Below are 13,698 nucleotides of genomic sequence, written 5' to 3'. Positions count from 1 at the left end.
ATTAGTTTGTGGGTCTGGCGCACACATACGCCGGCGCACATTTGCACTAACGTCAGCGTAACGTGTTATCCGTTGGCGTAAGTGCTTTGTGAATCTGGGCCCTAGACTTTGCAACATTTGCCCGCTCTTCTTTGCAGAAATTTGATGGTGACTGTTTGTGGACTGCTGTCTTCAGGTTATTCCACAGATTTTCAATGGGGTTTAAGTCTGGGCTCTGACTTGGCCATACAAGGACATTCATCTTTTTCTCCTTCAAACACTGTGTGGTCATTCTTGCTGTGTGTTTTGGATCATTGTCATGTTGGAAGGTAAACCTTCTTCACATTGACAACTTTGTGGCAGAGGGCATCAGATTTCCCTCTATAATTATATAGTATTTTTCCCCATCCATTTTTCCTTCTATCCTGACAAGTGCTCCAGTCCCTGCTGCAGAGGAACACCCCCCCTCCCCCCCATAACAGGATATTATCACCTCCATGCTATATTGTAGGAATGGTGTTATTTGGATGGTGAGCTGTATTGGATTTACACCAGACATATCGTCTTGCCACCCGCCCACCTTCAAATGACGGATTAGCAGTGTGGCTCTCGTTCTGGGTGGACATCATATGACGGTGCCCCAGAGCGGCCGCTCTGCGTGGCGATCATGGCTGTACCATTTTCCTAGGACACGGCACAACCCCGATCTCTGGAAAGATCCAATGACGCGGCTCTTTAACTATGTGACCGGCTGTGTCCAATCACAGCTGATCACATGTAAATGCGCAAGTGCCGTTAATCTGCTCTCCTCCCCTCACACTGACAGGAGTGACGATCAGCGGTATCTCCTCACGGGGGGGACATCAGTGCCCTGATTACAGGAAAGACCCAGCAGTGCCATCAATGACACCAATCAGTGCCCATTAGTGATACCAGTCAGTGCAGCCTTTCAGCGCCCATCAGTGATGCCTATCAGTGCTCATCATTGCAGCATATTAGTGCCTCCACATCAGTGCCACCTAATCAGTGCTCATAAGTGCTGCTTCATCAGTGCCCATAAGTGCCGCCTATAAGTGCCCTTCAGTGCAGCCTCATCAGCTGGCTCAAATGAAAATAAATGAAAATATCAAAAACTGGGTTGCCCCCAGAACAGGAATAGAGGGGAAATCTTCCCATGGGGACGCAAGTGCTGGAGACAAGCAGGGCTTCCCTCACTTTGGGGAGGAATTTCTTCTCACTCCCCCCCAATGTAACACAGATGGCAAAAAAAACTGACAGGGGTTATAACCCTCCCTTACCACTGTCACTGTGATGCGTTTTTCCTTGTGTTGTGTCATACTCTTTACAAGTATTTTTTATTTACAGATCTGAATGTTTTGGCTTTAGTTCTACTTTAAATTAGGCCCTGAAATATTTACCTGCCTTGTTCAGCCATGCTCCCAAGTGGTCAATGACATAGTGAAATGCTTAGGCAGTAGTAATATGATTTGAAGGAGGGGGGGAAGAGGAAAGACCCTGGGCTTACCCAGTGACGTAGCAGAGGGTACGTCAGAGGGGGCAGGGTCACGTGACGGGTGGCCCTGCCTCCTCTATATAAGTAATGTCACAGCTGCAGTCGCGTCATTCGCTGGGCTGTGTCCAGCGGTGAGAGGAGGTCGGGGATGCTGCTGCGCTGGATGGATGGATCTTCTCATCGCCGGAGCGGAGATCACCCGATGCAGGATCTTCTCATAGCTGGAGATCACCCGCAGCCGTCGCAGGAAGCGGGGAACGAGTGGATTATCACCGCTGGAGTTTTTTTATTTTTATTAACCACTTGCTGACGGCCGTACGACTTTGTACGGCCTCAGCGCGGCTCCCAATCTCTAACAGGCCGTCTTTTTACGGCCTCCCCTTTTCGCGTTCCCCGCGCGCGCTCCCGAGCGCGCAGCGGGGAACTGCTGTGCTGGCCGTGTCCCTTGGACACAGCCAGTCACAGATCGCCGTGAACGGCCAATCGGAGCGGCCGTTTCCTAGGCGATCTGTGCGGCCAATGAGAGATGATCTCATATGTTTACATATGAGATCATCTCTCATTCCCGGCTCTCGCAGACAGCGGTGCTGTCAGGGGAGAGAGGAGACGGATCTGTGTCTCTTGTACATAGAGACACAGATCGGTCACCCCCCCCCTCAGTCACCCCCCCTCCCCCACAGTTAGAACACTAATTAGGGTACACATTTAACCCCTTCCTCACCCCCTAGTGTTAACCCCTTCCCTGCCAGTCACATTTATACAGTAATTAGTGCATATTTATAGCACTGATTGCAGTATAAATGTGAATGGCGCCAAAAATGTGTCAAAAGTGTCCGATGTGTCCGCCATAACGTCGCAGTCCCAATAAAAATCGCAGATCGCCGCCATTTCTAGTAAAAAAAAAGCATTTATACAGTAATTAGTGCATATTTATAGCACTGATTGCAGTATAAATGTGAATGGCGCCAAAAATGTGTCAAAAGTGTCCGATGTGTCCGCCATAACGTCGCAGTCCCAATAAAAATCGCAGATCGCCGCCATTTCTAGTAAAAAAAAAAATGTATACAGTAATTAGTGCATATTTATAGCACTGATTGCAGTATAAATGTGAATGGCGCCAAAAATGTGTCAAAAGTGTCCGATGTGTCCGCCATAACGTCGCAAGTCCCAATAAAAATCGCAGATCGCCGCCATTTCTAGTAAAAAAAAAATAATAATTCTGTCCCTTATTTTGTAGGCGCTATAACTTTTGCGCAAACCAGTCGCTTATTGCGATTTTTTTTTTTTTTTACTAAAAATATGTAGAATACGTATCGGCCTAGACTGAGGATAAAAAAAAAACGTAAAAAAAAAAATTGAGCTATTTATTATAGCAACAAAGTAAAAATATTTTATTTTTTTTCAAAATTGTCGCTCTATTTTTGTTTATAGCGCAAAAAATAAAAACCGCAGAGGTGATCAAATACCACCAAAAGAAAGCTCTATTTGTGGGGAAAAAAGGACGTTAATTTTGTTTGGGAGCCACGTCGCACGACCGCGCAATTGTCAGTTAAAGCGACGCAGTGCCGAATCGCAAAAAGTCCTCTGGTCAGGAAGGGGTTTAAGTGCCCAGTAAGGAAGTGGTTAATAAAGGACTTCATTCTACGGTGTCAGTGTGTTTTTTTTACAAGACCTTACACTTCCTTCGTGAAATGGTAGGGGTACAGTGTACCCCATTACCATTTCACACATGGGGGGGGTCAGGATCTGGGGGTCCCCTTTGTTAATGGGGTCTTCCAGATTCTGATAAACCTCCCGCCCGCATACCCCCACAACCACCGGGCAAGGGTTGTGGGGATGAGACCCTTGTCCCCATCAACATGGGGACATCCTGGGGACATTCGGGGATGCTGCTGCGCTGGATGGATGGATCTTCTCATCGCTGGAGCGGAGATCACCCGACGCAGGATCTTCTCATAGCTGGAGATCACCCATCCTCCCCATGTTGAGGGCATGTGGCCTGGTGCGGTTCAGGAGAGGGGGGGGGGTACCGCACTCTGTCCCCCCCTCTTTTCTGCGGCCGGCCAGGTCAACGTGCTCGGATAATGGGTCTGGTTATGGATATTTAGGGGGAACCGCACGTCATTTTTGTTTTAAATTGACGGCGGGGTTCCCCTTAATATCCATACCAGACCTGAAGAGCCGGTTATCGGCTTTTCCTCACTCGCGTCAGACGCGAGTAGAGGAGTGCCGATTGGCTGCTCCTCTGACGGGGGGGGGGGGGGGTTTGTGCGGATCGATTATCAGCACAGCCCCCAGAGGATGCCCACACTAGACCACCAGGGATTCCACTAGACCACCAGGGATGCTCACCACCAGGTATGCCACCCTAGACCACCAGAGATGCCAATCAGTGCCCACAATGGATGCCAATCAGTGCCCACAATGGGCATCACTGATTGGCAGGCATTGTTTGGCACTGATTGGCATCCATAAGTACAATATAATACAGTACATCTGTGCCACCTATCAGTGCCCATCCATGCCACCTATCAGTGCCCATCCATGCCGCCTATCTGTGCCTATCCGTGTCGCCTATCTGTGCCCATCCATGCCGCCTATCTGTGCCCATCCGTGCCGCCTATCAGAGCCCCATCAGTGCTGCATATTAGTGCCCATCAGTGCCCATTAATTCCACCTCATCAGTGCCACCTCATCGGTGCCCATCAGTGCAGCCCCATCAGTGAAGAAGAAAATGTACTTATTTATAAAGTTTTGTAACGGAAACAAAAAAATCCCACCAAAAGAAAGCTCTGTTTGTGGGAACAAAATTATACGAATTTAGTTTGGGTACAGTGTAGCATGACCGCGCAATTGTCATTCAAAGCTGAAAATTGGTCTGGGCGGGAAGGTGTATAAGTGCCCTGGTAAGGAAGGGGTTAAGAGACTGATCAACTTTTGTAAAAGTGACACATTTTGGGTAATATCTCTTCTTAGCTCAACCAATAGATTTGTGTCTTTTCGGATCTGCCTTTCTTTTCACATTCCTGTTATAACGATAGAGTGATGTAGTGATGATGACACCGGCCACTCAGAGATCTCTCCATCGCCCATAACAGACAAGCAGCTGTCATCACGTGCGACAACCGGAACACCCCTAACCAACCACCGGTCACCTGCACCACGCCCACTTCCTGACTCCTCTTTTCGCTCCTCCCTAAATCGTTCTGATTCGCAGTTCGACGGTCACATGACGGTACTGCGCACGCGCCTTGCGCTTGTTTCGTCCTATCAGGTCCTTACTTGGTAACTGTCACGCAGACCCGCCCCCAAGCTTTCTCTGTTTCCATAGCAATGGTCAAATCCGGTTTACAGTGAAGAGGCGGGGTTTAGAGGTCAGTGTGACACCGGTACATGTGGTGTCTGTCATGGCTGGACTGGTGGACTTCAAGAACGAGGAGGAGGTAAAGGAATACCTGGACAATCTGGGGGTGGAGTACCACTATGCGTGCTACAAGGAGAAGCAGCCTGATGGTGAGAGAGGGGACATGTCTGTGTTATGGGATCGGTATTTTATTTCTCATGTTCTCAAATAATGGATCACCTGAGATCAGGATTGGATGGATGCTGAAGACTTAAAGCCTGACAATGACTTAGGTGACCTGACGATGTTGGGGCTGAAATCTCTGTCATGGTCACTGCTGTGCCAATGGGGGGGGTGTGGATTGTCATTTTTTTTAATATATACACATACATGCTAATCAGCCAATCACGTGGCAGCAACTTAATTATTTTAGGCATCTAGATGTGGTGAAGACGACTTGCTGAAGTTCAAGCTGAGCATCAGAAAGGGGATTAAACCACTTGCTTACTGGGCACATATACCCCCCTCCTGCCCAGGTGAAATTTCAGCTTCCGGCACTGCGTCGCTTTAACTGACGGTCGTGCGACGTGGCTCCCAAACAAAATTTGCGTCCTTTTTTTCCCCACAAATAGAGCTTTCTTTTGGTGGTATTTGATCACCTCTGCGATTTTTTTTTTTTTTTTTTTTTTTTTTTTTCGCTATAAACAAAAAAGAACGACAATTTTGAAAAAAATACAATATTTTTTACTTGTTGCTATAATAAATATCCTATTTAAAAAAAAAAAAAAACATTTTTTTTTTTCAGTCTAGGCTGATACGTATTCTTCTACATATTTTTGGTAAAAAAAAAAAAAACGCAATAAGCGACTTGTTTGCGCAAAAGTTCTAGCGCCTGCAAAATAGGGGCCAGAATTATTTTTTTTTTTTTTTACTAGTAATGGCGGCGATCTGCGATTTTTTTATTGGGACTGCAACGTTATGGCGGACACATCGGACACTTTTGACACATTTTTGGCACCATTCACATTTATACTGCGATCAGTGCTATAAATATGCACTAATTACTGTATACATGTGACTGACAGGGAAGGGGTTAACACTAGGGGGTGAGGAAGGGGTTAAATGTGTACCCTATATAGTGTTCTAACTGTGGGGGAAGGGGGGTGACTGGGGGGGTGTGACCGATCTGTGTCTCTATGTACAAGAGACACAGATCCGTCTCCTCTCTCCCTGACAGCACCGCTGTCTGCGAGAGCCGGCAATGAGAAATGATCTCATATGTTTACATATGAGATCATCTCTCATTGGCCGCACAGATCGCCTACCAAACGGCCACTCCGATTGGCCGTTCACGGCGATCTGTGATTGGCTGTGTCCAAGGGACACGGCCAGCACAGAGTTTCCCCGCTGCGCGCGCAGGGAATGCGAAAAAGGGCGGACGTCAATTGACGTCTTGTTGGATTTTCAGGTCCGCGCTGTAGCCGTCATTCGGCTATAGCGCGGGCCTCAGGTGGTTAAGTGACTTTGTACGTGGCATGGTGGTTGGTGCCAGACAGGCTGGTCCGAGTACAGAGGAGCCTTGGATTACGAGTATAATCCGTTCCAGGAGAATGCTTGTAATCCAAAGCACTCGCATATCAAAGCAAGTTTCCCCAAAGAAGTCAATTGAAACAAAGATAATTTGTTCCGCATTGACTTCTATTGCATGCAATACTGCTTGTGGCCAGAGGTGCGGAGGCGCGGAAATTCTCACAGATTGTTCGGATGCAGTCGAAAACCCTTTGGAATGGCTCAGGAACTGAGTTTTTCCGAGTGTTTCCGAGTATTTCCGAACGGCTCCGAGTGTCACCGGCACCCCCGCACCTCAGGCCAAATGCGGTACTGCAGAGGCTTCAATCCTGCTAGTTTTGCGAGACCACACTCACAAACCGAGTCAGGATTTTGAAGAAAAAAAAACACTCGTATTGCGAAACGCTCGTTAACCACGTTACTCGCAATCCGAGGTTCCACTGTATTTCAAAAACTGCTGATCTACTGGGATTTTCACACACAACCATCTCTCAGATTTACAGAGAATGTTCATAAAAATAGAAAATATCCAGTGAGCGGCAGTTGTGTGGACAAATTTGGGGATTTTCTTTCACTGTTGGTGATAATACTAATACACAACTAATAGGGCGAATCTCCCTAATTTGGACACAAACGGCAATGAAGACCAGGCAGGGGTTCTAATCCAACTTCACTCTATCCAAAGCTGAAAAAAAAAAAAGGTATTGCCTTTTAGTTATACTTTAATCACTTATGGACTGCCCACCAGCTGCGCGAACTCGCATACCTGTACGTTGGTCCGTGCATTAGATACAGCGGGCGTGAACCCTTCCGCATGAGCTCACCCGCGATTGCCTATGTAACCAAGGTGGATCCACCGTTCTGACGGGGGAGGGGAGAAAGATCAGCTGTTCCTAGTGATCAGGAACAGCGATCTCTCACTACTCCCAATGAGCCCATCCCCCTGACAGTTAGAATGCACCTCCCTAGGGGACACTTAACCCTTTGATCACCACTAGTGTTAACCCCTTCCCCGTCAGTGCCATTTATAAAGGGATCAGTGCATTTTTATAGCGGTGATCACTGCATTGACGTCTCCGGTCACCAAAAAGTGTCGCTTAGGGTCAGATTGTGTATATGCTGACAAATGTTACACTCAGATGCACTGAAATAACATGCACTGCATCGATGCATTCACACAATTTCAGAGTAACCATGAGATAAAACAAAGTGCAGGAATATGTCCGCGTCACATATCCCAGAAGGCATTGTCCCTCCATTCAGTAAAGGAGGGAGAGGCGGCATAGTGGCGCATCAACAGTCCCCCACCTCTACGTGCACGTCATACATTCTCCCTGCTCCCATGTGACAGCGCTTGGGCTTAGTGATTGGCCTGTCGGGCGTCCAGTGCTGTCACAAAGGTGTTTATTGGTAGAAAGTGGAGATGCTACTGACAGCTAGGAGGAGGCGTGGCCACACAAACCTGCAATTTTTTTCTACGGATAACATTTGTCAGCATATACACTATATTACCAAAAATATTGGGACACCTGCCTTTACGTGAACTTTAATGACATCCCAGTCTTAAGCCTCGTACACACGATCGGACTTCCATCAGTCCGAAGGGCGTTGGCCCTGAACTTTTTCTGCATACAGACGGCACAAAATTTTCAGCCAACTAAACCTAAATATGTGTTTTTTTTTCTGCTCTTTAGCGCCACCCTTTGGGCAACTTCTGCTAATGTTGTCTTAATGTTTAAAGCGGGAGTTCACCCTAAAAAAATTTTTTAACCTTAGATTGATGCTCATTTTGTCTAGGGGAATCGGCTAGTTTTAGAGATTGATCTTCTCCGCCGCTTCCGGGTATGGTCTTCGGGAGTGGGTGTTCCTTCTTGATTGACAGGCTTCCGACAGTCGCATCTATCGCGTCACGAGTAGCCGAAAGTCGGTGCGGCTCTATATGGCGCCTGCGCACCGACGTTCGGCTACTTTCGGAAAATCGTGACGCGATGGATGCGACTGTCGGAAGCCTGTCAATCAAATAGGAACGCCCAGTCCCAAAGACCATACCCGGAAGCGGCGGAGAAGATCAATCTCTAAAACGGTAAGTACAGCTTCAATTTTAAAAAAACTACCCGATTCCCCTTCACAAAATGAGCATCAATCTAAGGTTAAAAATTGTCATTTCCGGGTGAACCTCCACTTTAACATTGGTTCTGAGCATGCATGTTTGTACTTTGGATTTTAGTTGGACGGATCTGTATACACACGATCAGATAATCCGACGTAACAGATTTATTGTCAGACAGTTGGTGAGCATGAACAGCCAACATTTGTTGTCGTTAATTCCGCCAACAATTGTCTGATGGAGCGTACACACGGTCGGAATATCTGACACAACACGTCCATCAGACAATTATTATCGTAAAATTGGATTGTGTGTACGGGCCTTTAGGCCGGGTTCACACCTAATGCGAATTGGTTGTGGCTTAAACCGCATCCAATTCGCATAACATTATAAAATACATTGATTTCAATGAGGCTGGTTCACATATGTGCGATGCATTCGCACTGCGCATTCCCGAAAAAACGTGTGCGTTTTCTAGGCATTGCGGTGCGGCTCAGGTGCGAATTCAGGCCCATTATCTTCTATGGGAACGCATCTGATTCGCAGATGTGTTCATTTCTCTTCAGGATTTCTTTCATTCACCTCAATACACTTCCCCCCTCCCCCTCCCCTCTCCCAGGTCTCCAAATTCGCATCTAAAACGCAGTGGATCTGCTGAACAGTTCTCTTATCTCTCTGCAGAGATAAGAGAGCTGAAATTCGCACCGCACAAGTGTGAACCCGACCTTAGTCTGTAGGCGCTCAATATTGAGTTGGCCCACCCTTTGCAGCTAAAACAGTTATTTAGTGTATGTAACCTTATTAGTCATAAGCTGGGATTTTGGGGTTGCATATTGAGGAATGAAGCACTAATCACGTCGCCATTCTTTTCCAGGCTGTCATCGTTTAGCTGAATACTTGGAAAACATTAAGAAAGACTTTGTAGCAACGGCAAAAGTGCTGAAACACAACTGTGAAGAGAACGGGCAGAGCGAGAGCTGCTTCAAGTTGGGGGCTTATCACATAACTGGGAAAGGTAGGTGTCTGAAGATACTCATTCCAGGAGTCTGTCCTCCCTAAACACAGAGCTGGACTTATGGAAGCGGGAAAAACACTTGATGGATTCTTCATCATCCTTTGTCTTTGCAATGGTCAGAAGTTCTACTAAATATCCCTATAATGAACAATAAATACATAAATTGCTACGGCCACCATTGTATTCTGCAGGGTCTTTGCTTTCTGGAAATGTATAATGCATGCACGTTTTTGATGTGTTCTGTTGTCCCCCCCCCCCCTTTTTTTTTATATATCCTACATGGGGACATGTGCATTTTTGATGCGTTTTGCCACATTCCAGTACACTTCTATGTAGAAAAAATGCTGCATTTACAACTACAGGTATGTCATTGGAACCCATATAACCTACTGTGCATGCATTTTTGATGCAGAAAAAAAACGTACTAGACATCTGGTGTGGCCCCGGCCTTAGGCCCATTTTACACTTGTGCAACCTGAAAGTCGCATGACTTTGATGCAACTTGAAGCAGTGTCTGTAATCTTGAAATCTATGGACCTCAAGTCACATCAAAGTTGGATCAAAGTAGTGCATGGACTACTTTGAAGTCGCTGCGACTTAATAAGTCGCACAGATATGAATGGTACTCATTGGAAATCATGGGGTACGACTTGTCATGCGACATTGCAGTCCCAAGTCGCAGGACAAGTCACACAAGTGTGAAAAGGGCTTAAGACCCCTTTCACACTGGGTCACTTTTTTTTAGGTGTTTTTGTGCTAAAATTAGAGCCTCTCAAGCCACCCCAGTGTGAAAGCCCAAGTGCTTTCACACTGGGGCGATGCACCTGCAGGATGGGGGAAAAAAAGTCCTGCAAGCAGCATTTTTGGGGTGGTACGGGAGCAGAGTATACATCGCTCTAAAAATGCCCTACCCATTGAAATGAATGGGCATTCTGCCGATGTGCCTGAAAAACGCTTCAGCAGCACTGCAACACAGGCACTTTTAATCCTTTCTTCAGCCACTAGCGGCGATTAAAAGCGCCCTGCTAGCGGCGGAAAAACACAGCTATAACAGTGGTAAAGCGCCGCTTAAACTAGCCCACTTTACTGCTAATGCCAGTGTCTTGTCGATCTGGTACCCCTATCGAGATGGTTCCCTGCCTGACTGCGCAGGTGCGGACGAAGCCCACGGGAATCTCCGAACCTCGGGCGGCATCCAGGCTCATTCGTTAACATCCCTGTGGATTGGAGGATGTTAAAAAAAATAGCTAGGAGGCCGAGCGAAGCGAGGACATGAGGCCGACTGGCCACTTACCTCAAATTCCACGTCGCCCTGGAGGTTCGGTGATTTCCGTTGGCAAGGATTGCGCCTGCGCAGTCAAGACAGGAACTATATCGATAGGAGGAACCATATCGTCAGATCACCGGCACCACCCCAGTGTGAATGTACCCTAAAGTAGTTCTAAATGCTGAGGGTTTTTTCCATGCATGAAGATAAAAACCACGCCATATAAGCTACCTGGTCCTGATCTCAATTCAGCGATGTGCACGAGAGCAGCTGCTCTCCAGGCTATCTTTCTCTCTATTGGCTCGGACACGGCAACAGGAACCATTGGTTCCTGCTGCTGTCAATCACAGCCTTTGAGAAGGCATATGGGGTGGGACTGAGATATGCTCTGCAATTAGGGTGACCACGTGTCCCGCATTGCCCGGGACAGTCCCGCATTTTGCAGGTCTGTCCCGGGCACATCCATTCCAGGACAATACAGTGTCCTGGAAAGGAAATTGGGACCAATCTGATACCCCCAAAAAAGGCCGCCACATCACCACTTTACTCACTGACAGTACTTTTCCTGGCCGGGAATGCTTGGAGGAGCACAATCCCCGCCCCCTGATTGTGATTGGAGAAATCATAAATCCTGCCTCTTGTGTCCAATCACTGTGCTGTGATTCGTTACACCACAAGCTGATTTTTGGGAAGGGAGGGTGTCCCTGAATGTTAGTTTGGAAATGTGGTCACCCTAGCTGCAATGCATGTCTTATGGACACACAGAGTGGAGCTCGGGAGCGAGCACGCACCAGTGACTTGATATGGGGGAACTCGGCTGGGGGAGGAGCCAGGAGCAGCAATGGGGGATCTGAGACGAGAAGGATCAGGGCTGCTCTGTGCAAAACAATTACACAGAGCAGGTAAGTATAACATAGCTATTTTAGTATCACTTTAAATTGGATCTTTTGTAACCTTTTCCATTTGTGGCCTGCAGGGGGAGTACCATTAGATCTGCAAGCTGCTTACAACTGCTTCCTAAAATCCTGCATCAAGGGAGGGAGAAAATCTTTAGACTCCTGCCATAACGTCGGCTTGCTATTACAAGACGGCCATGTGAACGATAAGAAACCTGACCCCGTTGCTGCCATAGACTATTACACAAAGGCCTGCGATGGCAAGTTTTCTGCAAGCTGCTTTAATCTGAGTGCAATGTACTTACAAGGAACTCCGGAGCTACCCAAGGACATGAGCAAAGCCCTGCACTACTCTGAGAGAGCCTGTGATCTGGGACACGTATGGGCATGCGCCAATGCCAGCCGAATCTATAAACTGGGGGACGGAGTCGGTAAAGATGGCGTCAAAGCAGAATCCTTGAAGAACCGCGCTAAAGAACTATACAGACAGCAAAACGAAGCAGAACAGATTACCTTTGGAGAATGACAGACAAGGATTGTACACAGAAGATTTCTAGCTATTTCTCCATGTGTGAGCTGAGATGAGAACACCCAATAGGTGACAATAATGTGTCACTAGGTGTCCTCATCTCAGGCTTTCTACACTTTTTAAATCCAAAATGTTTGATTTGATTTTTTTTCCTTGAGGGACCCTGATTTTTCTCCTACCTGTATCTTTAAACCCTACCTGGATAACATTTAATTTGTTAAATATTATGTATCATAAAATACTGCCATCTTTTCATAAAATACTTGATTTGACTTTTTTTTATCCTTCTTCCTTTTTTTTAATCTCAGTATTCCTGATACGCTGCATCCTTTACTCGCTGCATCCTTCACTCGCTGCATCCTTCCCTCGCTGCATCCTTCACTCCCTGCATCCTTCCCTCGCTGCATCCTTCCCTCGCTGCATCCTTCCCTCGCTGCATCCTTCCCTCGCTGCATCCTTCACTCGCTCCATCCTTCACTCGCTCCATCCTTCACTCGCTCCATCCTTCACTCCCTGCATCCTTCACTCCCTCTCTCCATCCTTCACTCCCTCTCTCCATCCTTCACTCCCTCCCTCCATCCTTCACTCCCTCCATCCTTCACTCCCTCCACCCTGACCAATGTGTGTCGGCATGGCTGATTGTAATCAATGCCAGCGACGGGGAGAAAATACAGGCACACATACTGGAGACAGTTGTCACCCCAAAACAGGAAGGGCCTAGGGAAGGTCCTTCATTGGGTATTTCTTTATCGTTACATCACGGGACACAGAGCGGCATTCATTACTATATGGGTTATATGGAGTACCTTCAGGTGTAGACACTGGCAATCTTCAAACAGGAAATGCCCCTCCCTATATAACCCCCTCCCATAGGAGGAGTACCTCAGTTTTTACGCCAGTGTCTTAGGTGTTAGTCATGGTTTAGCTTGCCTCCGCATCCTTGGGATTAGGTGAGCTACCGGTTCTGTCCAAAAAAGCCTGCGTGCTAAAGTGGTCAGTAACCGGACCCCAAACCCTTGGGGTATAGCCCATAATGCTTTCTTTTTAAGAGAGCTGGACCCTGGGCCCAGAACTTAGAAAACCTTTGGGGCGCCTAATGTTTTCTGTTTGCCAGGGTGCTGTATGGGCCCAGGACAGTGGATCCTTCATGGAAGAAGAAGGTTCCCAGGGCCTGAAGGTCTAGACATCCCCACGGAGATGGGGGAAGATTGGACCTCTTGCTTGGCAAAGTCCTGCGGCATGGAGCAGGTAAGTAAGGGGAAAAAACCTGCGGGGCTTGGCTCTTAGCAAGTTTTTTCTGGGAGGTCACAGGGGACATGCCTAAAGGTTATGCATTGCATCTGGCAAACCAGTCGCATATCATGAAGATAGGATGGCTCTATATGTTATATTTCCCCATAAAAGGTGACCTCCCTGGTAGTGTTGCAAAAGCTGTGAGTGGGGCCTTTTATGTACAAGTGTATGTGTGTGTCAGAGAGCT

At 47.3% G+C, this 13,698-nt stretch overlaps 1 protein-coding gene across 1 annotated transcript; it reads left to right on the top strand.

Annotated features, from left to right (window-relative positions):
* Positions 1–4,817: 4,817 nt before the first annotated feature.
* On the top strand, positions 4,818–12,490 carry LOC120945898 (cytochrome c oxidase assembly factor 7). Its single transcript, XM_040360451.1, has 3 exons — positions 4,818–5,005; positions 9,386–9,526; positions 11,770–12,490. Exons 1-3 carry the CDS (start codon positions 4,900–4,902, stop codon positions 12,213–12,215), a joined length of 693 nt encoding a protein of 230 aa, XP_040216385.1. The 5' UTR covers positions 4,818–4,899; the 3' UTR covers positions 12,216–12,490.
* The last annotated feature ends 1,208 nt before the right edge of the window (positions 12,491–13,698 follow it).

The sequence above is a fragment of the Rana temporaria genome, chromosome 7 (assembly GCF_905171775.1).
Source record: "Rana temporaria chromosome 7, aRanTem1.1, whole genome shotgun sequence".
Classification (NCBI taxonomy): Eukaryota; Metazoa; Chordata; class Amphibia; order Anura; family Ranidae; genus Rana; species Rana temporaria.
Note: the sequence above shows the minus strand (reverse complement) of the source record. Positions and strands in the feature narration are given on the sequence as shown.